The following is a 25,642-nucleotide window of genomic DNA, read 5'->3' as shown; positions in this document are numbered from 1 at the left end:
CTCTTCTGGGGCCATTTGGGTGGATTTTCCTTATCTCTGGCCCCCCTTGCTCGATTTTGACATGTGACATCTCTTTCTGACCGTTAGAACCAATAGAATCGAAGGGGAATCTCCCTGCACACACTCATGTTAAAAAAAAGATGGCGTCTTCGTGTACACAGTTGTGCTCCAGAGTGAAGCTGTCTCTAGGTCTGACATCTCAAAACCGAAAAACAGATTTATTTCTCATGGATTATCAGAAATCATTCAAAGGGACACAGACACATTGGATTAACCTATGGATTAACTTCAGCATCGTTTTTATCGTTTTAATGCCATTGAAGACCACTTTTGACCAGACTACCACACAGGTGAGCTATTTTGCCGTTTTTGGCTAACTAGCTCCATATGTTTTGATGTGTGTTCTTGTCATTATCTCCGAGAGTTCGTATGATTGAGTGACAATGAGGATAATCATCGATTCTGTGTCCCCTCACGATGTGAAACGATGGGTTGACATGTGCAGCAAAGATAAATAATAAGGTTTTGTGAGTGAATTTCGGTGCAGTCATCTGTTAGCATTCAGAGGCTCAGCGTTAGCATTGTGTTTTTTTTTGTTAGATTAGTTTCTTTCCGTTACATGGATATAAAACATTCATAGTTTATTAAATGAACATGCCCTCAGACACTGTTTTCTGCAAGATATTGCAGGAGGCCCCGGGGTCTCTCGGGTTTAACAGATTAAGATACATGGTTCTTAATCTGTAAGATTTAAGATCCATGTGCAGATGATGTGGTTCTAATGGCTTCATCGGTCTGCGACCTTCAGCACTCACTGGATCGGTTCGCAACCGAGTGTGAAGCGGCTGGGATGAGGATCAGCACCTCCAAATCTGAGGCCATGGTTCTCAGCAGGAAACCGATGGACTGTCCACTCCAAGTAGGGAATGAGTCCTTACCCCAAGTGAAGGAGTTCAAGTATCTTGGAGTCTTGTTCTCGAGTGGGTTTTCTCCGCAGGGTGGCTGGTGTCTCCCTTAGGGATAGGGTGAGAAGTACGGTCATCAGGGAGGGACTCGGAGTTGAGCCGCTCCTCCTTCGCGTCGAAAGGAGGCAGTTGAGGTGGTTCGGGCACCTAGTTAGGATGCCACCTGGGCGCCTCCCTAGGGAGGTGTTCCAGGCACGTCCAGCTGGGAAGAGACCAAGGGGTAGACCTAGGACCAGGTGGAGGGATTATATCTCTTCGCTGGCCTGGGAGCGCCTTGGGATCCCTCAGTCAGAGCTGGTTGATGTCGCCAGGGAAAAGAAAGTTTGGGGCTCTCTGCTGGAACTGCTACCCCCGCGACCCGACCACGGATAAGCGGGAGAAGATGGATGGATGGATGGATGGATGGATACATGGTTCAGCTCTACTACACTATGATTAGATTAGATTAGAATCTTTAACGACCACACAGCCAGGCTGGTGGAATTCGTGTTCAGTGCAGAGTATTACAGACACACAGCACAGCACAGGGGAAAGACATATCATAACATAAAGTTCAAGGTGTGGTGGATTGTTATTGTTCATTGGGGTTATTTAGAGTCCATTTAGTGTCCGTATTGCAAAGGGGAAGTAGCTGTTTTTGAAGCGGGTGGTTTTGGCGGACAGTGACCTATGGCGCATCCCTGAGGGCAGAAGTTGGAAGACATGGTGAGCTGGGTGGGAGGGGTCAGAAAGGATTTCTTTGCCCTTGTGACAGTTCGTTGGTGGTGAAGTGATTCGAGTGATGGAAGGGGACTGCAGGTGATTTTTGATGCTTTATTGATGATACGTTGAAGTTTATTCCGGGAGAGGTTGTCTGAACTGCTGTACCAGACTGTGATGGATGATGTGAGGATGCTTTGGATGATGGCTGTGTAGAACTGGATTAGGAGATGTTTCCTCACTCTGTATTTCTTGAGCTGCCCAGAAAGAATAGCCTTTGGTTGGCTTTTTTCGTTTTTTGTAGATGTGGTCTGTGTTGGTCTTCCATTTGAGGTTATTGCTTATGTGAGTGCCAAGAAATTTGAGTGATTCTTTGGTGGAAATGAGTTTGCCGGAGATAGATAGAGGTGATTTGGGCTGTGGCTTTCGCTTGAAGTCGATGATTATTTCTTGGGTTTTTGCTGTGTTAAGTAGGAGGTTGTTTTCTGAGCACCAGGTGACTGCTTGATGGATCTGAGTGAGGTATTGTGTTTCATTATTATTTGAGATGAGTCCTGTTATTGTTGTGTCATCTGCGTATTTATATATGTTGACTGTGGGGTGCTGGAATGTGAGTTGGTTTGTGTAGAGTGAGAATAACCAGGGGGATAGGACACAGCCTTGTGGAGCTCCTATACTGAGGTGCAGAGATGTGGAGTTATTTATTTTGACCCGTTGTTGTCTGTTCCAGAGGAAGCTGTGGATCCAGTGACAGATGCAGGGGTCAGTGTTCATGTCCATTAGTTTATTGAAGAGTTTTTCCGGGTTGATGGTGTTGAAAGCGGAGCTGAAGTCTAGGAACAAGATGCGTGCGTAGGTGTTGGGGGATTCCAGGTGTTGTAAAGTGTGATGGATTGCCATGGTTGACAGCGTCATCCACGGATCTGTTGGTTCTGTAAGCAAATTGATATGGGTCCATGAGGGGGGATGTGCTGGTTTTTAGGTGCCTGAAAATGATGCGCTCAAATGATTTCATCGCCACAGATGTGAGGGCTATGGGTCTGTACTGTAGTCATTGAGGCAGGATATTTTATTAGACTTGGGTACAGGGATGATAGTGGATTCCTTAAAACAGTGAGGAACTGAACACTGGCAGAGGGAGGAGTTGAAGATGTTGGTGAAAACAGGGGCCAGTTCTGCAGCACAGTGATGGAGTGCCGCAGGGCTGATGTTGTCTGGGCCTGCCGCCTTGTTTCTCGCCTTGTCTGCCTCTTTGATGAGGAATGCTGTAGAAGGCGTTCAGTTTGTCCGGAAGCTGATGGTCATTTTCAGGTGTGGGACGGGGGCTTTGTTTTGTAGTTGGTGAGGACCTGAAGTTTTTTCCAAACTGTCCTAGTGTTATTGTTTGAAATGTGTATAAAGGAGTTCAAATGAACACAACCTTAAACATTTATAGCATTCAAACCAGAGACTGTATATATAATGATTCAAACGCATACATTAATGTACCAGCCTTGTTTATCCAAAAACATACAACGATTCCCTCTGAAATGTAATGGAATAAATACGAGGACCTCAAATGTGTTTTATTGCACAATACCTTAGATTCCACCATCGATCTGTAGAACTAAGTACTTTACATGAGAGCGATTGAGGGGGTCATGGGGTGAAAAGAGGGGTGATATTGATATGCTGTCATGTGTAAAGCAGTTTCTGTCCCCTCACTGGATGACATTGAGAATCAGATAGGCGTGCGTCCTGCTGCAGAGCTCCAGAGCACATCGATCTCCTGTAGGGCAGCGGCCGCTCCACTCAATAGGCCATTCGTACTGCGCGTGCGTGTGTGTGCGCACGTGCGTGTCTTTGAGTGTGTTTCGATCTAAAACATTTCTAATATGATAAATTATTTACAATCTATTATAGATGAGAAAGCATATTTGTGATATTACATTTACAATCTTATTATTTCAAGTACATTTAATCCAGGGCACTGTTGAAGTATGTGTATTTTTACTTGAGTATTTTCATACTAATGAATATCTACTCCTCCACATCTAAAAGGAAAATATTCACTAATATTTACACGAATCACTTAGTACAATTGCAATACCACACTTTAAAAATATGCGATTACATGAAAGAAGGGGAGGGAATAAGCTCATTTATATTTAGTTGCCATTACGGTTTATGTATATATATACTCTAGTATAATATTAAATTCACAACTTTTTATATATTTATATATGTATAGCATTTTTAGTGTTGTAATGTTACTTTTCACCCCCACCTCATCCACCTACATTGGCTGCCGGTCAAGTCCCGGATTCAATACAAAACACTCATCCTCAGGTACAAGTCCCTCCATTCCCTCGCCCCCCAGTACTTATCGGACCTCCTCCATCCCTACACCCCTTCTCGGAGTCTGCGGTCCTCAGACACGGGCCTGCTCTCCATCCCCCGCTCTCGCCTCCGAACTGTTGGTGACAGGGCGTTCAGGGTTGCGGCCCCCACCCTCTGGAATGCACTTCCTGCCGAGACATCTTCAAATCATCACTAAAAACACACCTGTTCACCCTGGCCTTCGGGCCCTAGCCCTTTTCTGGTCCCCCGGCTTCCTTTATTTATTTATTTATTTGGTTTGCCCGTTGATTGTCTGTTTGTTTTGTTTGTCCACCATGTACAGCGACCTTGGGTCCCTTGAAAGGCGCTATATCATTTATTATTATTATTATTATTATTTTATGTGAGTAAATTGTCTGAATGCTTCTTCAACCATTGATTTATTTCATTACAATTAAAAAAAACTGAATACTATTTCCTTACCCATTAAGTTTTTTGATATTCTACCAATTGGTCATTTTCACACCGTCCACGCTCTAGTGATTTAATGTATATTGACACTGTGTGTGCGAGTGTGTGCGCGCGTTTCCGTTGAGTGGTGACTCACAGGCTGAAAGTGCCGGCTATTTTAGAACATTTCCTTTCTTACTGACCCCACCTTTCTCTCTCACTGAACCCTTCAAGACACACACACACACACACACACACACACACACACACACACACACACACACACACACACACACACACACACACACACACACACACACACACACACACACACACACACACACACACACACACACACACACACACACACACACACACACACACACACACACACACACACACACACACACACACACACACACACACACACACACACAGACACTCACAGACATCAATCTGTCAAGTTGCCACCGTCCACAATGATAGCAATCCTTGACATTTACATGCATTGGAGTGAAGACGGGGAGGAAAGAGGGGGAGCGGGAGGATGAAGCGCACTGAGCCGTTAAGTAAGTGAGGCATTAAAACCTCCGTGCTCAGCAGCCACTGGCTGATCTTTTGTGATGTGTAATGCTTGGTCAAAGTCATACAGCGGCTCGTTCTTACACTCTAGGTTACTCTACAAGTTAAAAGTGAAACGATGACATTGACAGATCCAAATGGAGACTGATTATATTGATACATTGGGGTTGGCCATCATCAAGACCCTTAAAGAATGGGGCATAGCATATGCTTACAATGGAGGGAATGTATGTGCTTTGGAATCTGTGCAGTTTCTTCTCTCTATACTGTCGTCAAAATGTGTGCAGGATCACTCAATCAGGGCGGGGCAGGCTGACACAGCAGTCTGCGCTGGACCACAGGCGAGAAGTTGGGGTCATGCTTCTCTCTTAACAATGTTCTTGTCAGAGATAATGAGTGCGCTTCTCTGCAGTGAAAATGTCTCGAGGCATACACACAACACATTACAGCCAACCCTGGCAACACTTCACTGTCCGCAGTCGGCCCCAATTAACGGCACATTTTCAACACGCAAATTCATGAAGCCCGTGCACTTGGACATGACTGGCAGATGTTTGGGAATGTACTGTAAGGCACAGGCGCGGGTTCAGCAGTAGGTGAGTTAGAGCTGAAATAAATCATGGATAATCAAATGAGTTCCTCCCGGAGCTTGTAAAGGGAGTGCTCCTCCAGCCGGGGCACACTGACCGTGGAGTGGGCCGTTACATCTCTGGACTGCTTCTACTGCTTTTTGCTTTGAGTCTGACGTGGTCACTGATTTCATTCTGTGCAAATATGTTTACATGAATTGACACCAGTTTTTTGGTCTAAACTTCTAACACAATATTTTTCACAAATAAACTGTGATCTGTTCCATAACAATATTTAATATTTAAAAAGGAGCCACATAAAGCTAGTTTAGTCACGTCTCATGGAAACATAATGAATCATCATTAGCTATATGCTTATGCCAACATGCTAAGATTTACTAGGTATACTGTTTACGATGTTCACCAGCTTTGTTTGTTAGCATGCTAATATTTGCTAACTAACACTGAATGCAAAGCTGATATGTCTATATTGTAGCTGAAAAGTTAGGTAAAGCAAAGTTGTTACGGTTTATCTTCTAGGCATCTTTTCACATGATCGCTGTACACAATTTTATGACAATCCATAAAATACTTTCACACAAACCTCCACACATGACGTCACCATCTTTCAAGCCATGCACAGCTAGTGTGGCTAAAATGGATCAAACCCAGATCAATCAGAAGACAGTTAGTCACATCTGCATTCCACCCAGGATTACAAAGAGCCAATTCACTTAATTAATGGAGAAATAGAAAGTGCTAGTTGTAGCATTTTACGAGCTGTGGTCAAGTGCACATGTGAAGAGAGGCAGGCACGTGTTTGAAATCCTTAAAGTCATCCCAAAACTGCAGAGCAGCAATTTAAGCTCCATATGCAGCCTGAAGGTTTGTGCTTCACATTATGCATGCAACTAAAATAGCCACCTTGATCAAATCTTTCATATCTCTCACTTAAATCTTTTTCCAAAATAGGTGCGCAGGCTTTTTGTTGTTTACAGTTTCTGAAAACAACAAATATTTGACTACTAGAGTTTGCTGAACACAGCAGAATGCAAATAAGGAAATATTGGGGTTATAGCAGAATCTTTGCTGTATTTTATGAATATATATATTAGCCACGGTAGTAACACATTTTTATTATTTTTGGAACAATATAGAATCACATTTTGGCAGTTCTCTCGACATTTTTGTCTTAAAGAGCAACTTAAGAGCTGGTGCAAATCTTGTTTTGCTTTAACTTCTCGCCTTTTCTCACATTACTGCTGGGTGGATTCTTTATTTTTTAAATGCTGTATAAACACTTAAATTAGAGCCTACGTTATCCTTAAATGGGTAAAATATGGCTGACTTTCACTCATTTTGTGCTAATGTTAAAGAGGCAAGGCTCACCCGATAAATGTTCTAATATTTAACATAGTCGTATATGATTTTGAAATGTTTGTTACCGAATAGGCTATTATAATATATTGTCTGCATCCTCTTGAGAAACCACAAACCCTATTCCAGATACCACCATTTCCAAATGTATGCAGTGTGTTCCTGTGCATCATGGGAAACATATTTGAGGTTTAAAAAACAACAATCCTTCTGTTCCCAGGCTGAGTGCATTTGATTTGTGCTGGCAGGAGATTTGGACTCTGCGCTGGCAGTTGGCAACAAGTGATTTTAAACCTAAAAGACAGTTTCTGGAAGCTTTCCAAAAATCCAGCAGCCGTGAAGTTTCAGAGAGGAAATGTTTTTATGTTGATTGCTTTTTGTCTGAAATAAAAAGGTAGATTGTTTGAGGCTGTTATTTTGCAGCTTACTTTGAGATACAGTACATTGGGGAAAACTGCGGGAACATAAACAGGCACTTTAAAAACACCCACTTATATTCTTTGGCATAAATACATTGTATTTACATTTCAGCAATTAAAATAGAGGTTCAACTTGAAGCTGTGTCTTTGTGAGTTCTAAACGCTGAATCTTCATCTGTTATTCATTATAAAGTGAGAAATGTGTTTTTTTATGACACCTTTTTTTTCACTAGACTCCTTTGCATTTTTCTGTAGTGTACTTAACAATAGAAACATTGTCAGTGTTAGCTTTCGCAACATGCATTTCATTAAGTATAACATTATCCAAAGATCCTTATGTGAAGAAAATGGCATCATATTGGGTATTCGGTGTCTTTTTAACAGAAAGTTACATGGTCTTCATAGAATCCCTGGACTCTTCATGTGTAAGCCCAGGATTTACAAGAGTTATATTGATAGACATTAATCCTAGGTTGATTATTACTGCTGCACTGATTTAAAAGAAGCTGCTCAAAACACATCTAGGGTGACAAAATGAATGATAAAGTTGACAAATGGAGATTAAGCTGGTTCATATACAGTACTGTACAGTATACCACATACAACATAAAGATTGAAAATGCTTTATGACAGAGAAGTACAAAATATATAGAAAGAATAACTAACCCCCTAAACGCACCAGGAGCGTCTGCGCTGCGCGGCGCAGGCAGGAAGTGATGAAAATCACCTTGTTGTCTGCTTTGCTGGTTGAGGGGGTGCACCCAAAACCGGCTCCTTCTCCTCCCCCCCACCACCGTCTTTCAAGTAGGAGAATACATGCCAGCGCTCTCCTCCGGTTTACAGGCACTGTCAATTATATATATATAAAATAATTATGATGATGAATGCATATTTTTTTACCACTAAAATACAGCAACACATCTTTGATTCATGTCGTTTATAACTGGAATATTACAATTATTTTTAACTGTGTGTGTAGTCTACAACACAACAACATAGGAAATAACAACAATAAACACGATTTAAACAGACACAAACATAAACCATTTAACTACGTAGCCTACTACTTGTAGAAGTACGTGGGGGCGTGTGGCGTAGTGGGTTGTCCCTAGGCGTTCGGATCAGGGGGTCACAGGTTCAAACCCCGCTGCAGTCAGCATGTCGTTGTGTCCCTGGGCAAGACACTTCACCCCAAATTGCTCCTGTGGGGATTGTCCACAGTATTGAGTATGTAAGTCGCTTTGGATAAAAGCGTCTAACAAGTGACATGTAATGTAATGTAAAAGTACAAATGTCCAGGAAATATTCCAAAATCAACAACAACTGCGAGGCTGCACACACGACGCTCCTCTCTGCAACGTTTTGAAACGCGCCTGGTGTGTTAGGTCGCAGGAGGAGGTCGCAGGAGGAGGTCGCAGCGTGGCGCAGCCGCAACGCAGTGCGGCGCAGACGCTCCTGGTGCCTTTAGGGGGTAAGACCTAAAAAATTAAAGTTTGTTGCCTTGAAACTTTTTATTTTTTACATCATGCCAGGCGGGTGATTTGAGACACATGAACAAAATGCATGATATGCTCTCAGATGATAACTCCAGTTCATGCATTATTTAAAGAAAGTCACTAGTGAGCCTCTTTGTGACACACTATGCAGCTTTGCTTTGCTTTAAGCCAAAAAAGTTTCTCGCTGTCCTGAGACCTCAGCGTCTCGCTGTCCTTAGTGATGCACTTTTTGGAGTCGCTGCCCTTTTTGTGGGAGCTGCATGTTTACTTTGCATGCCTCTGCGTCTCTCTCTTTGTGTGTTTTAGGTTCAGGATGGAGAGGACGATGAACATGTCTGGCGGCCCCCCGGGGGAGGAGCTCACGGATGAGGAGAAGGAGATCATCAACGGCGTCCTGGCTCGTGCTGCCATGATGGAGGCCACGGAGCATGAGAGGATTGAGTGAGATGGAAAACTATTGTCTCCGTTGCACAGAATTAAATCAGCCGTCCGTGTAGAGATGCTCTCTGAGCCGAGCGTTTTTTTTGGTGTAACACCAAGTTTTTCTTTTTCGTGTGCTTACATCTATTTCCATGTGTTCTCAGGCGCCTCTCCAGTCGGCTGGATAACATCAAGAAGACGGCGTGTGGTGACGGGCAGTCCCACTGTCTGTTGTGCGGGGCGTCTTTCGGGCCACAGGGGGTCACAGCTGTCCTCTGTGTGCAGTGCAACAAAGTAGGTGGAGCTGTACTCTTTTTGCTTGAACAGGGACAGAAAAGAGACAGTATTGCAGAGAGTCCCCAAATGATATTAGGTTGCCCTGTTTACTATTTTCTTCTATAATGTTGTGTAGATCCTAAGAGGTTTTTCTGTGGTGATGAGCACCCAGTGGGCCATATGCTAACAGGGTTTAACATACACTCTGCATATCCTGGTCTCATGCCTGCATACATTCTGCTGCTTGTTGCTCTCAATTACTACGTACTGTGTGAACTGTAAAATATATGAGCTCTGTGCACCTGCCACCAGGAACTATAATCTGTAGGTTTAATGCTCCGTGCGTGTCTTAGTCATGCAGTGGTGGAATGTAACTATATGTACATTTACTCAAGTACTCTATTTAAGGACACATTTTCAGGTACCTCAGTCTTTTTTAATTCTTATGACACTTTCCACTTCTACTATACACAATAGGGAAATATTGTACGTTGTGCTGCGTATTTATTTGGAAGCTTTAGTTACTTGTTACTTTTCAATATACGAAAATGCAGAAGGAAGATAAAACTATTAGTGGATTAACCAGAAATGTATTGGGACCTGTTTTGATCGTTTCAGGTTTTTTTTAAAGTAAAAACATTTCATGGTTCCAGCTTCACAAATGTAAAGCTGTGTTTTACTTCTAAAGCAGTTCAAATTGGATTTTCATCAATGCATGAGTAACTTTAATGTAATGATTTATTAGGGGACATTTTACGCTTTAATACTTTTAATACGTTTTACTCATTATACTTAATTACCTTTACTAAAGTAACATATTCAATGCAAGCCTTTAAATTGTCACAGTATTATTTATAGAATGATATTCGTACCTATTCTTAAGTCTGTATTTGCTTCTTCGCAGCACATGTGCAGCAAATGTGGGATTTTCAGCAACGGAAGGACGAGTCCTACCTGGCTGTGCAGAATCTGCAATGAACAAAAAGAGGTGAGAGGATGAGGAGAGATGAGTGGTTTTGATAAAATCATTGGGACATATTATACCATTATGTTGTTCATCCGCCACCAGAACACAGGCTTTTCTCATGATGTGAACCATTTTCTAGCTTTTAGTCACGTCTTTTAGCACTGAATCGCATTTCACCGTCCAGTGACCTGGAAAATTACCTTCCATTGATACCCCTTCAATACCCATAATGATTTATTTCAACGCCTTTTTAATTCTTAAAAATACAGACAGTGTTTTGATCAATATGAAACATGAATATTAAGGTCTGTTTTCAGTTTTTCTCCCTGATTCAGTTATACAATACTGTTGTGATGATGGCGCTGCGCTTTGTTCTCTGCCTCGGGGAGCCCAGACTCTTTAATTAAATGCTCTCTACTGTCAGTCAGACACAGGGGTGTATCTGTTAGGCTGCCAAATATAAAGTGCTCCGGTGTCTGCCCCACTGAATTAAGCAGGCACCAAAATAATATTAATTTTTGATAGCAGTTAAATGTCTTAATCCGTCAGTTTATTAATCTTGGAATATATTTGAATATAAATAATCACACTAATCAAAAAGTAAACACAAAGACTTGTTTCCTTCATTAATCCACTTACAAGTATAGACAGACACTCACCGAGCAAAAATCTCCCCAGAGGCCAAATTCTCTATCTGGCAATGTTAACAAAAGTACGATTTAACATGTGTTTCGCCCTGTGATTCGGATCCGCTCCAGATTGAATGGCTTCTCCCTTTGCCCCCTGATTCACCCTTCCACTAAGTTGAATGAAAATGTGTTTTTACGTAATCCTGCTAACAAACAAACTCAACCAAAAAACCTAACATCCTTCCAGAAGGTAATGCAAGGAAATACTGAACTCCTTCTTGTTTCTGTCTTTCTTTTTGAGTTATCGTTGACACAATTTGTTTGTGTACTATATATACGTATATGTGCCTCTGTGAACAATAAAAATAGGTCACAAAAATCAAATCAAATCAAGTTTTATTTATATAGCACATTTATAAACGATTTTTGGTCGAACCAAAGTGCTGTACATATAATAAAAATAGCCTACAGTAGAGACACTTTACAGCAAATACAACAGCACAGATTGTTCAGAATATCAGTATGAGAAAAACGACACCCTCTATCCTTAGACCCTCTGTCCTTAGACCCTCTGTCCTTAGACCCTCACATCGTACAAGGAACAACTTCCAGAGAAAACCCACAGTTTAAGGGAACATGAGAGAAACCTCAGGGAGAGCAACAGAGGAGGGATCCCTCTCCCAGGACGGACAGACGTGCAATAGATGCCGTGTGTAAATCGAAGAGATAATACATTTGACAGCATAGAGACCGAATGTTAGGAAATGCATGTGTCTGTAATAAGAAGATGAATCCACGAGGATGTCAGCTACAGTCCTGTGGAAGCCATCAGGGAAGCAGCATGACGAGACCCAAGGCAGGACCGCAGAGACAGGTTCAGCCACGACCCGAAGTCCACGACTTAATCCAAAACTCAGGATAGAGGATCCAAGACACAGGACTACAGCAAGAGGATCAGCCTCGACCCCGGATCCCGGCGTAGATATAGATACAAAACAAGAAAAAAAGATTTGGCTGGGTTAATCGGAACAAGAGAATACACAGACACAGACAGAGAGGGGAAAGGTCATTAGATAAAAGTTATTCTTGATAACCTAGAAAGATCTCCCCACTCAATCTATCAAGACCCGAGCAGTTCTATTAGATATAGGATAAGAAACAGAGAGCACAACAACCTATCTCTTCGTCAGATGCACTCCCCCGCTTATCTAAGCGACTCTGTACCCCGTTACCTTCTACAAGGCCATAGACCAGCAGAGGGAAAATGGGGGGTGGGTAAGGGTAAGGGTTTTTAAGAATAAACCGCAAGGGTCTAAAGGGAAAAAAGATGAAATATAAGGTACTATATTTGAAGTAATCCTATCTACTATTCCTATATTCTAATAATGTATAAACTATTTTAAAAATACTTTATGAAATCCTATGTTATGTTATAAATATTCAAATAAAGAACTAAATGAATAAATAAATAATTAAACAAAAGCCAGAGAGAAAAAGTAAGTTTTAAGTGTTGATTTAAAACCCCCCAGGGTCTGGGCCGACCTCACATGGAGGGGCAAAGTATTCCAGAGCCTAGGGCCAGCCGCTGCAAAAGCTCGATACCCTCGGGTTTTAAGCCTGGTCTTAGGCACTATCAACAGCAGCTGATCAGCCGACCTTAAGGCTCTGCCTGGGGTGTAGCGATGGAGGAGTTTGGCTACATAGGCCGGAGCCAGCCCATTTAGGGCTTTAAAAACAAATAAAAGGAGTTTAAAATCTATTCTGAACCGAACTGGAAGCCAGTGCAATGAAGCCGGAATTGGGGTGATGTAGTCACGCTTTTTATGGCCAGTGAGAAGACGTGCAGCTGCATTCTGAACTAGCTGGAGGCGTCTAATTGAGGCCTGGTCCATACCCACATACAGAGCATTGCAGTAATCCAGTCTCGAGATAACAAAGGCGTTAATAACCCTTTCTAGGTCTTTAAAAGATAAAAACGACTTGGTCTTAGCCAATAGTCGTATTTTGAAAAAGCAGGTCTTGACTACAGTGCTAACCTGCTTATCACATTTTAAAGGCGCTGTTGAAGGTCACTCCAAGGTTCATAACAGAGGGGAGGATATTTTTATTGAGGGAGCCCAGAATATCAACCGGGGAGACTGTTGGTTGGGGTCCAAAAAAGATAACCTCGGTCTTGCTCTCATTGAGGGTGAGGAAGTTTTGTCTCAGCCAGGAATTAATCTCTATTAAGCAGTCCTTCAACTGCTGTAGTGAGTTGGCATTTTGATTGAGAGGCAGATAAATCTGTATATCATCAGCGTAACAATGGAAGGGGATATTATGTTTTGTGAGAATTGAACCTAGGGGCAGTATGTACAATAGAAAAAGGATGGGGCCCAGAATCGAGCCTTGGGGAACCCCACAGGTAAGAGGGGCTTTGGCAGAGGAGAAGGCACCTAACTGCACTGAGAAGCTACGGTCCGTCAAATAAGACCTGAACCATGCAAGGGCAGAGCCTGTAATGCCTGCGGACTGTTCAAGCCGGACAGGATACTATGATCCACAGTGTCAAAGGCAGCAGTTAAATCTAACAGCACCAAGACAGCTGGGCTGCCTGAGTCGGCGGCTAAGAGCAGATCATTAAAAACTCATAAAAGGGCTTTTAAGAGAGAAAAAGAAGGGCTGAACTCTACCTTACCCTATCTCCCACTAAAGTAACTGCATTTTTTTATTATTATGGCCACTAGAAGCTGGCGACAAACTTAATTACTTAACCAAAGGAACCGGGTAATTTCCCATTTAAAAATAAATCTGAATTGACTGTGTTCCTGCAGGTACAGAAGCGTTCAGGAGCTTGGTTCTTCAAAGGCAGAGTGCAGCAGGGTCTGCCGCCCCCCCTCCCTCTGTCCGGATCCAGACAGTCCAGCTTCGACAGTTCTGGACAAGATGAAGCTACACATCAACAGAGATATGGTAGTTTAAGCTATAATTTGTTATGGATTGATGTAAGGACGTTTAAGAATATCTTGACTGTACTTAAATAAATATAAGTAAATGCATCGAAGTGCATTTTAATTTCAACAACCAGTACTATTAGATTGATGTTATAATATTTCATTCTCACTTAGTACACAAAAAGTATGTACAAAATACCATTTCTACATCGTGTTACAGGATATTTTGATTAGGTTACTTATTAATGTAAGCTTTAGCCTTAGTACAGTTAAAGTGGACCGAGTAAAATAGTAGTAGAAAGATTTGTTTTAGATGAAGCTGCAAAAATAAAATGCATATCCAAATGTCATAATATAGTATTCATGTTTCATTAAAACATGATCCTTGATGCGCTCGCCACAGGACCCAAATGTCTGATGGTGTTACAGAATGCAAAGTGCAGCAAACACAAAGTGCAGCAAACACAAAGTGCCACGGCCCGTTAGCTCCTGCAGGCGGCTGCTATAAACGCTCGTGTCACTTTTGACCTATATTTCAAAGAATTAAACTAATGCTGGCTTTTCCATGAGAAACAGTAGCAAATTAGATCTTTTAATTTATTGAACTAGATTAAATTATCTTCACTTTCCTCGATCTGTTCACTGTCTTCAGTTGAGCAGCTATTACATGCTTGAATAAATGTACATCTGGCAAATTGTACTTGTTATTTCCAAAATACCCTTTGTTTATTTAGAATATTAAGAAATTATACTTCTTATCTACTAGACTTGGATGAGCTGACACAAGGTTACTCTATATTAAAGAATCTTGGACATAAATTCATATTTTGTGACATTTTATTTTACTTTCAACTTCTCTTCTCTATGTTGCGAGAAATATTGTACTTTTTACGTGCATATACTGCAGATTCATATATTATATGATATATATATATCTATTATAATAGCAAAGAAATTATGAATGATGATTTATTATTTTGGATTAAGATATCCAGCAGTGTTGGGAAAATACTGAATGTACTGTTCTAATATCAGAGTAGCACATGATAACAAAGGCCCTACGTAGCTGTGTACGTGACAGGATGTATGATTACCTAGAAGAGCGTCAGGACACACTGTTTTAGGCATATGATAGCTATGTGACAACGATTAACATGATGATTCAGCCTCTATGGAGATAGACATACGACTGTCATGTTTATTGTTTACGCAGGCCCTACAGTATATAATAGCTAATCTAAACTAATAGAAGGCCAGAATACTGCTTTGAACCGGTATTCTGCATCTTGTGACTGAATAACACCCTCTTTTGTATATAAGCATGTCAAGGACACTGTTTGGGGAACTATTTGTCCCACGCAGCTCTGTGTGTGATGACTACTTCCATTCTTGCAAGGATAATAAATACATGTATCCTGATTTTGAAGACCAAGCCGGTGGCGAGTGATATTTTTCTAACAAGCAGTATTTAAAACACTTCAAATTAGGTCCAGCTTTACCATTTGCAAATTTAACGTGGCAAATGCATATCCATATTATTGCGAAATAGGACTTTAACTTATGGTTCTTTGAGTATATTTAGATGATATTACTTTAGAGAGTTTCTGTTAAAGATTTTTTAGATTATGATATTGCTACTTTTGTGTCTTCCACCACTGGAGAAGTAATAGAGATAGAATTAGCTGTGTGTCAGCATCATTATGTTGCTGGTGGCAGCTGATATTCTCATTTTGTGGCTCAGAGGCGCAGCAGCAATCCTGTGGATCAGAACAATGGGAGCAGACAGCAAGAACAACAGCTGACAGCTATAATGAGAACCCGTCCTGTCCAGCTGCTGTAATGAAGACCGAGAGACAAGTGTTAGCCTCAAAACCACCGCGAGCAAACACACAGCAGGCCGCCCCCCCCTCAGGTACAGCAGCACTGCTCCTTCTGAGTATAAACCCAACACAACAGGACTGCTTTCAGAATATATTCTGTCCCTGACAGTGTATAAAAAGATGCTTCAGACACTGCTAATTTCTCTTCCAGACGTTGGAGACAAACCCCCAGAGAGGAAGGTGTCCCACCCGGCGGTGGAGGAAAGAAGACAACCTGTCGTCTCCAGCTCCGTTTCATCCCCTGTTCCTGCAGCCAGGGTTAATCCACCTGTTAACCCACCTGCCAACAACCCTGCTGCCCCCCGCCCCCCCCCTGATCAGACAGAGGACGAGGAAAACGACTACGACTCAGATGACACAAGTAAGACCGATATTTTATCTTAAACTTCACCTTTATAGAATTTAAAATCCTCTGTATTAGTCTTAGAGTTTCACTTTTTCAATTATTTCTATCATTGTGAATAATATATATTGTGCTTGCATCGGTGAAAAAAAGTATGTGTGGAGCAGTGAAGACAAACAAATGTTTATCTGTCTTCGAGGGAAATTGGTTTTCTAAGTTTTCAGATTCCGTTTTTCTCTCAGATGTCATTTGAGGTCCTGTGTTTTTTTATTCTTTCAGCCACGCTGGGGTCTCTGGAGTTCAGCCTCCTTTACGAACAGGAGACCCACGCTCTGCACTGCTGTGTCATTAAAGCTAAGGTAAACATATGTACACACACACACACACACACACACACACACTCACACACACACACACACACACACACACACACACACACACACACACACACACACACACACACACACACACACACACACACACACACATGAGATGAAGAGACATGAGATGAAAAACAAGGACGGAAGAGAGGTACAAGACAAAGTGAGATAAAAGAAGAAATGACAAACAAGACAAGATAAAAAAAATACATGACAAGATTTGACGAGACAAGTAAAGACATGAAAAGAGTAGAGACCATCTGGAGACGTTATCACACAAGCCACGACGCAAAAAAGGACTCGGGGCGTAAAGTTCGGGGGCCATTTATTTCTGGCCCCTTTGCCTGGACCCCACCAACTGCATACACACCTTTTTGATTCATCTAAAAATGTACATTTAGTGACGGAAAGTGATTGGGCAAAGGGCTTAAAGTGGGGGTCTAGGTGTGTCGGGGGAAATGCGAGTGTAAAAATAAAGATGTGAATTGAAATGAAAAGATGAGAAAAATACATCTCGAGAAAAAAAAAATCCTCAAAGTGTCATTTCATTGAAAGAAACATTTGCAGTGCAACAATACAATATGTGGAATATATAAAACCAACTTTTGAGAGGCATTTTGTTTCAAGCTGATTCAGAACCATTACTTTCCTGTAATGTGTCTCTCAGGGTTTGAAGTCAATGGACTCAAATGGATTCGCTGACCCGTATGTGAAGCTGCATCTCTTACCTGGAGCCAGTAAGGTACAGTCACCTAACTTCCAATTTCAAGGTTTATTTTGAAGAATGTGCGGCTGTGTCCCTATTTTAAAGATTTACTTTACTTACTTGTATTTTTCTCAGTCTAACAAGCTTCGCACCAAGACTCTGAAAACCACTCTGAACCCGGTGTGGAACGAGACTCTGGTCTACCACGGTATCACTGATGACGAAATGGCTCGCAAAACTCTCCGGTAAGAACAACCTTAACCTTTATATCCTACCAATTAATTAAAAAAAGAGTTTAATGAGGGAACATTTCCGTCTTCAGGCTTTCAGTGAGTGACGAGGACAAGTTTGGACACAATGAATTTATTGGAGAGACTCGAATCGCGCTGAAGAAACTGAAGTTTAACCAGAAGAAGAACTTCAGTGTTTGTTTAGAGCGGGTGATCCCGGTGAGCCTGACAACAACACTAACATCTCATACTGTTAAAGAATTCACTGAGAAATACATGCATTTTAATTAAATGGTCAGTTCAACTTAAATCCCAGTCAACTAAAGAGGAACTTTTTCTACCCAACTAATATCTGTGAAGAGACGTTTAACAATCACACATTTTGTATGTAATTTCATGCAGAAATGTCAACATTTGGAGGAATAAAAACAAAAGATTGAGTTGCCCAAAACAATCTCACCTCAAGGTTGATTAAACTGCAAAAAGACAGTTTAGTAAATGTCCACTTTAGAGCTGCATTTCTTTTACCAGGCCAGACGAGCACTTTCCCCTGTTTCAATGTTTTTATGCTAAGCTATGCTAACTGTATGCTGCCAATAAGGCTTTAGTCAAAGTCAACTTTAATGTTATTTGTCATACAGATATAAAGCCAGAAAGCAATTAATAATTTCCTAAAATACAGTACTTCTCTTTTAATTGACTAATGAATATACAGTAGCTTTTTGGTGAACAGAATATAATAATAACAATAATGATAGTGATGACAATGCTTTTTCTCTGTACAGGTGAAGAAGGCTGTGGGGGGATCAGCTCGAGGCATGGCTCTCTACGAGGAAGACGTAAGACCCTCACATGGATCTCATGATAATGTGCATTGGGTTTATTTGACTGTATAGTTGTATTCTAAGAAGTCTGCTTAGTTTGTCTGTATTTAAAAAAGTTATCTTCAAACATTTGAGGACAGCTACATTGTTTCCTCCCGTTTGTTAAACGACAGTGACCATCTGTTTTCGAAAATTAGTTAGCATTTGAAAAATAGTGAAGCCTCACTTCAGTTGAGCCAGTTTTTAGAGACAGGCAAACGCATGTTGATTGAAGTCTGTTATAATGTACAAGCTGTATTGAGTTAACCTTAATGCATAATGATATACATGCACTTTATTCAGTTCTTAAACTCATACATTATCTTCCATTAGTAGGAATTATGATAATCACTGTATAATCCATCCAGCCAGTGCAGAGGGCAAAGGAGCGGAGTGAAATGTAATACTGTTACTTTACGTGCATTAGTGGCATCTGTTTTTGTGTGTGTGTGTGTGTGTGTGTGTGTGTGTGTGTGCGTGTGCGTGTGTAGCTGAAGGAGGGGGAGGACTCAGAGGAGAGGGGTCGTATCCTGGTGTCCCTGATGTACAACAGTCAGCTGGGTCGTCTGATGGTGGGCGTGGTCCGCTGCGCTCACCTGGCTGCCATGGACTCCAACGGATACTCCGACCCTTTCGTTAAATTGTATGTACTCCATTCATCTGAATCCTCCAGATTAGGTTTAAATTAGGTATTACAATTACCTTTACATTCTCTCTGAAGAGTGTCCATAGTTAAAAGAGGCACATTTTGGTAGAGGATAATGTAACAAACTCACAAAAGTGTCACTTGAGAAAAAAAAAGGGACATGTAAAGTAAAAGCAGTATTACTAACAAAATATGCTGCATTAAAATATCATATTATCAATCAATGTTTATTTATATAGCCCAATATCACAAATGATACATTTGTCTCAGTGGTCTTCACAGTGTGTACAGAATATCAGTATGACAATACGACACCCTCTGTCCTTAGACCCTCACATCGTACAAGGAAAAACTTCCAAAGAAAACCCAGTTTAAAGGGAAAAATGGGAGAAACCTCAGGGAGAGCAACAGAGGAGGGATCCCTCTCCCAGGACGGACAGACGTGCAATAGATGCCGTGTGTACATTGAAAAGATAATACATTTGCAACATAGGTAGTCCAAATGTTTGGAAATGCATGTGTGTATAATAGGAAGATGAATCCACGAGGATATCCATCCAGGACCTATGATCCAGGACCACAGCCACGACTCAAGATCCAGCGCTCGCGATCCAGGACACAGGACCGCAGGATCATCCATGACTCCGGATCCCAGCGTATATAGACACCAAAAAGAAAGACATTTGGGGAAGCTGGGTTAATCGGAACATGAGTGTACACGGGTATAGACAGAGAGAAGGAAGAAGTAAGATGTCCCCCGACAAACTAAGCCTATATCAGCAAAACTAGGGGCTGAATCTAATCAGCCCTAACTATAAGCTTTATCAAAAAGGAAGGTCTTAAGCGCACTCTTAAAAACGGATAGGGTGTCTGCCGCCCGAACACAAACTGGAAGCTGATTCCACAAATGTGGAGCTTGATAAGAAAAGGCTCTGGCTCCCATTGTACTTTTAAAGATTCTAGGAACAACCAACAACCCTGCATTCTTGGAACGCAATGCCCTAGTAGGACAGTAGGGTATAATGAGTTCTTTAAGGTAAGATGGCGCCTGCCCATTAAGGGCTTTGTAGGCGAGAAGAAGAATTTTAAATTCTATCCTGTGTTCTATAGGGAGCCAGTGTAAGGCAGCCAGAACAGGAGTAATGTGGTCCCTTTTCCTAACTCTGGTTAGTACACGAGCCGCAGCATTTTGAATCAGCTGAAGCAACTTGATTGACTTCTTGGTACTCCCTGATAATAAAGAGTTACAATAATCCAGCCTAGAAGTAACAAATGCATGGACTAGTTTCTCTGCATCGTTTTGAGGCAAGATATGCCTGATTTTTGCAATGTTACGTAGATGGAAGTAGGCGGTCCTTGAAATTGATTTTATGTGGGCGTTAAAGGATAAATCCTGATCAAATATAACACCAAGATTCCTTACAGTCTCACTGGAGGCCAAATTAATGCCATCCATAGTTAGTATGTCTTTAGATAATTTGTTTCGTAGATTCTTCGGGCCAAGTACAATAACTTCAGTTTTGGTCGTGTTTAACATCAAAAAGTTTAAGGTCATCCACGTTTTTAAGTCCTTAAGGCAGTCTTGAATTTTATTTAGATGATTAATTTCATCAGGCTTGATTGATAAATATAGTTGAGTATCATCCGCATAACAATGAAAGTTTACAGAATGATTCCTTATAATATTGCCTAACGGAAGCATATATAATGTGAACAAAATAGGTCCGAGCACTGAGCCCTGTGGCACTCCATGGCTAACTTTGGTTTGCGTGGAAGATTCATCGTTAACACGTACAAACTGAGAGCGTTCAGATAGATAGGACCTAAACCAGCCTAAAGCAGTTCCCTGTATGCCAACTAAGTGCTCTAGTCTTTGCAATAGGATATCATGGTCGATAGTATCAAATGCAGCACTAAGATCGAGCAAAACAAGAATAGAGACAAGTCCCTTGTCTGAGGCTATTAGAATATCATTTGTGACTTTAACCAGAGCTGTCTCTGTGCTATAATGTGTTCTAAAGCCAGACTGAAAATCTTCAAATAAATCATTGTTTTTTAAGTAATCACACAACTGTTTTGCGACCGCTTTCTCAAGAATTTTTGAGAGGAACGGAAGATTAGAAATAGGTCTATAGTTGGCTAAAACCTCTGGATCGAGGTTGTGCTTTTTAAGAAGCGGTTTTATCACTGCTACTTTGAATGATTGTGGAACATAGCCTGATAATAAAGACATATTCATAATATTTAATAAAGAAGTGCTAATTAATGGAAAAACTTCCTTCAACAGCTTAGTTGGAATTGGGTCTAACATGCACGTTGATGGTTTAGAAGAGAGAATCATTGAATGTAATTGTTCAAGGTTAATGGCTGAAAAGCATTCTAGTTTACTATCTAGTGTAATATTAGAACTTACGATTCCGGGAGCTGTTGATAACACTATACTGGTCGAAGGCAAGAGGTCATTAATTTTGTTTCTAAGAGTAACAATTTTATCGTTAAAAAAGCACATAAAATCATTACTACTGAGTGCTAAGGGAATAGAAGGCTCAATCGAGCTGTGGCTCTCTGTCAGCCTGGCTACAGTGCTGAAAAGAAATCTTGCATTATTCTTATTCTCATCTATTAATGAAGAGTAGTAGGCTGCTCTCGCTTTACGCAGTGCTTTCTTATATTCATTGAGAGTAATATGCCAAATTAAACGAGATTCTTCAAGTTTAGTGGAACGCCATATCCTTTCAAGTTGTCTAGACTTTTGCTTTATTTTGCGGGTTTCGGCATTATGCCATGGAGCTAATCTATGTTGTTTTATTTTCTTCTTTTTCAAAGGAGCAACAGAGTCTAATTTTATTCGCAGCGCATCTATAGCACTATCAACAACATGATCAATTTGGGGTGGTGTACATTTTGTATAAGTTTCCTCCCCTACATGCAGACATGCTATCGAGTTAAGTATTGGTGGAATCTCTTCCTTAAATGTGGCTATAGCACTAACAGATAGGTTTCTGCTGCAAGAGCTTTTGACTAATGCTTTGTAGTCTAGTAACAGTACTTCAAAAGTTACTAAGAAATGGTCGGATAAAGCAGGATTATGCGGTTCGACTAATAGTTGCTCAATTTCAATACCATAAGTCAGAACAAGGTCGAGAGTGTGATTATAACAGTGGGTTGGTTTATTTACACTCTGACAGAAACCAACAGAATCTAATATAGAGTTAAATGCAACAGTAAGGCTATTTTTATCATCGTCAACATGAATATTAAAGTCACCTACGATAATTACTTTGTCTGTTTTAAGAACCAAAGTTGATAAAAACTCAGAGAATTCTGATAAGAATTCTGAATAAGGACCTGGTGCACGATACACTGTAACAAATAAGATTGGCTGCAAAGTTTTCCAGGTCGGATGCGTAAGACTAATAACGAGACTTTCAAAAGAGGTATAATTACATTTTGGTTTAGTATTGATAAGTAAACTTGAGTCAAAGATTGCTGCAACTCCACCTCCTCGGCCTGTGCCTCGAGCAATATGAGTGTTGACATGGCTGGGTGGAGTGGCCTCATTTATGCTGACATATTCTTCATGTCTCAACCAAGTTTCAGTGAGACAGCATATATCAATATTATAATCTGATATTAAATCATTTACCAATATTGCTTTAGATGCTAGAGATCTTATGTTTAAGAGACCACATTTAATCTTCCTGTTTTGTTGCACTGTAGTAGTTGTTACATTTACTTTTATTAGGTTATTATGTATGACACCTCTATTAGGTTTTACCTTAAATTGTCCTTGGGCAGACACACACACCGCTAATATTGGGTATTTTATTGGGTTCGGGATTCCTATGGGTGACTGCCTAGGAGAGAGCGCAGAGAAGCGTGTAAGACTGCGACTCTGCCTCCTGGTCTCAACTCCAGTTTGTCATGGATTACGTCCACAAAGCCCTGAAATGTTTGCCGAAATGAGATCTGCACCTTTCAAAGTAGGGTGAATGCCGTCTCTCTTAATCAGACCAGGTTTTCCCCAGAAGGCTGTCCAATTATTTACGAAGCCCACATTGTTTGCTGGGCACCACCAAGACAACCAGCGCTGAAATGATGACATGCGGCTATACATGTCATCATTGATCAGATTGGGGAGGGGACCAGAGAAGATTACGGTGTCCGACATTGTTTTAGCATAACTACACACCGACTCCACATTAAGTTTGGTGCATTCTGATTGGCGTAAACGAACATCATTACCACCGACGTGAATAACAATCCTACTGTATTTACGTTTATCTTTAGCCAGCAGTTTAAGATGCGCTTCAACGTCGCCCGCTCTGGCCCCCGGAATGCATGTGACTGTGGAGGCTTCGGTCTCTAAATTCACGTGTCTCATAATAGAGCTACCAATAACCAGAGTTGGCTTCTCAGCGGGTGTCTCGCTGAGTGGGGAATATCTGTTAGATACGTGAACGGGTTGGTGGGGACCTGCGGGTTTCGCGTTATGCCCCTTCTGAACAGTCACCCAGCCTCCCTGCTGCTCGGGAGTTGCCGGGGGACGGCTAAGAGGAGCTTCCTTTTGCCGGTCCGCACATGCTAACATGGGCTTTACTTTAGCTGAGTTACTTTCTAAGATGCGGAGCCGGGCTTCTATGGCTATGATTCCCGCCTCCAACCTAACAACTATACTACATTTAACACATGTATCCTTACCAGTAAGGGAGGCCGGGAAGTAACCAAACATGAGACAGGAAGAGCAGGAAATAGCACCAGAAGGTGGGGAAAGAGCCATGGCTAGCTATCAAGCTAAAGTAGCTACCGTTAGCAAACCCGAAAAGAGTGTAGGCAACTGTGGAGTTACAGTCGCTAAGAGAAGGAGAGTTGTGAGTGCTTAAGCTGTAGTAACGTGTGATTACAACGTCAGGCAGTTGCCGTGATCAAGAGTTTTAAAACGATCGATTAAGTTTAAGTTAATAAGCTATCAGCAACAGAACAGGCACACGGGATACCCGGAGATGACAACAACAACCGGAAGTTACAACGTGCTCACCGCAATAGGTTCCTCCTGTGGTTAGGTATTAAAATACGGCAACATTTTTTGGAAATGTTCTTATTTTCTTTGCTGGGAGTTAGTTTAGAAGATTGATACCACTCCAATGTATGTAGCCTATATTAAATATATACGTAGCTACAGCAAGGAGATAGTTAGCTTAGCTTAGCATAAAGACTGGAAACTGTAGCAGCAAAAACTAGCGGGCGTACATGTGCATCCATGTGCCCTTTAATATCCCTCTATTTCAGCCCATGTTAGAGAAGGGCTGATTCTGGGTCAAAAGCTTTAAAAAATCTTATGCTGAGTGTCTGATCAGGAGATTTCTACCCAGATGCAGCTAAATGCTGCCGTGATTTAATGCCATACCATGTTCAAAATCACATTAAGGAATATTTCTGAAACAGTAATGAGCTCAAATGCTTTTTCTCTTACGGGTTTACCACAAGGTGAGTCCCTTTTTATATCCTGATTTGTTACACATACTCTCTCCAGTACAGGTTAGCTCTGAGTGTTAGCGATGCTTGCTAATGTAAACAAAGACCATATTACTTCCAAAACACGTCGCTCATTGTTTCTGATAGGGCCGTGGGTGTAAAGCCAGCCCACATTTCCGATATTATGTCATATCGGCAGAAAATCTGGATCAGCTCCGTTGTACCCCCGTTTTTAGAGATTTGGGTAGAGAGAGAGAGAGAGAGGGTTTTGCTTTCTGACACTTTGTGAGTTCCCTGACACACCGGGGACACATTTTTATTGAAAAGTGCATTTTGTATGATAGGAGGCCTTTAAGGGACAGACAAGGGGGGTATTGATCTTAGCATTTGACTTTCAGCATAAAGACAATAATAGTTTGGAATGTTGAACAATTTTGTCTGAAATGTCTCACAGATTTGAAGACATCATTGTTGATGATTTTGATTCTGCAGTTTATACAAAGTGTTTTATTATAATGTGTGTCATAATGTCACTGTTTCTTTCCTTTGTGCTGTAGGTGTCTGAAGCCAGATATGGGGAAAAAAGCTAAAAACAAGACGCAGACAAAAAAGAAGACTCTGAATCCCGAGTTTAATGAGGTCAGTTATTTCTCAAACGTTGGCATTGTATTTGCACATACTGAACTTCTCCATCTCTTCTGCTCAGCCAGATCTCAGTTAGAGATGTTGTAATCATGTTCAACAACTGTGTTTCAGGAGTTTGGTTATGAAATAAAACATGGCGAGCTAGCCAAGAAAACCCTCGATATCTCAGTCTGGGATTATGACATGGGAAAATCGAATGATTTCATTGGTAAGTGTGGATACTGTCTTGTGATCGCGCTTCAAACATCATTTCCTTGGTTTTGCAATGATGCCTGTTTCGTTAGGCATCAAATGTAAATGTATTTATCGTGCCTAGGATGATTCTTAACAACTTTGGTGTGGTTCTTCAAGCACCAACATGATGTTGATATGT

General features: G+C 41.2%; 1 protein-coding gene across 1 annotated transcript in view; it reads left to right on the top strand.

The window, feature by feature from the left end:
• rph3aa (rabphilin 3A homolog (mouse), a) overlaps nt 1-25,642 on the top strand; it is a 41,812-nt gene that overhangs the window by 14,871 nt on the left and 1,299 nt on the right. Inside the window, exons 2-15 of the mRNA XM_034096072.2 lie at nt 9,183-9,317; nt 9,461-9,590; nt 10,477-10,560; nt 13,982-14,120; nt 15,843-16,013; nt 16,133-16,342; nt 16,604-16,683; nt 17,372-17,446; nt 17,546-17,655; nt 17,733-17,859; nt 18,426-18,479; nt 18,995-19,146; nt 25,182-25,263; nt 25,381-25,477. Of these exons, the coding sequence (XP_033951963.1) occupies nt 9,190-9,317; nt 9,461-9,590; nt 10,477-10,560; nt 13,982-14,120; nt 15,843-16,013; nt 16,133-16,342; nt 16,604-16,683; nt 17,372-17,446; nt 17,546-17,655; nt 17,733-17,859; nt 18,426-18,479; nt 18,995-19,146; nt 25,182-25,263; nt 25,381-25,477 (1,639 nt within the window). The 5' untranslated portion in view covers nt 9,183-9,189. The remainder of the gene's footprint in view (nt 1-9,182; nt 9,318-9,460; nt 9,591-10,476; nt 10,561-13,981; nt 14,121-15,842; nt 16,014-16,132; nt 16,343-16,603; nt 16,684-17,371; nt 17,447-17,545; nt 17,656-17,732; nt 17,860-18,425; nt 18,480-18,994; nt 19,147-25,181; nt 25,264-25,380; nt 25,478-25,642) is intronic.

This window comes from Pseudochaenichthys georgianus, chromosome 12 (genome assembly GCF_902827115.2).
Source record: "Pseudochaenichthys georgianus chromosome 12, fPseGeo1.2, whole genome shotgun sequence".
In the NCBI taxonomy this organism is placed as follows: domain Eukaryota; kingdom Metazoa; phylum Chordata; class Actinopteri; order Perciformes; family Channichthyidae; genus Pseudochaenichthys; species Pseudochaenichthys georgianus.
Note: the sequence above shows the minus strand (reverse complement) of the source record. Positions and strands in the feature narration are given on the sequence as shown.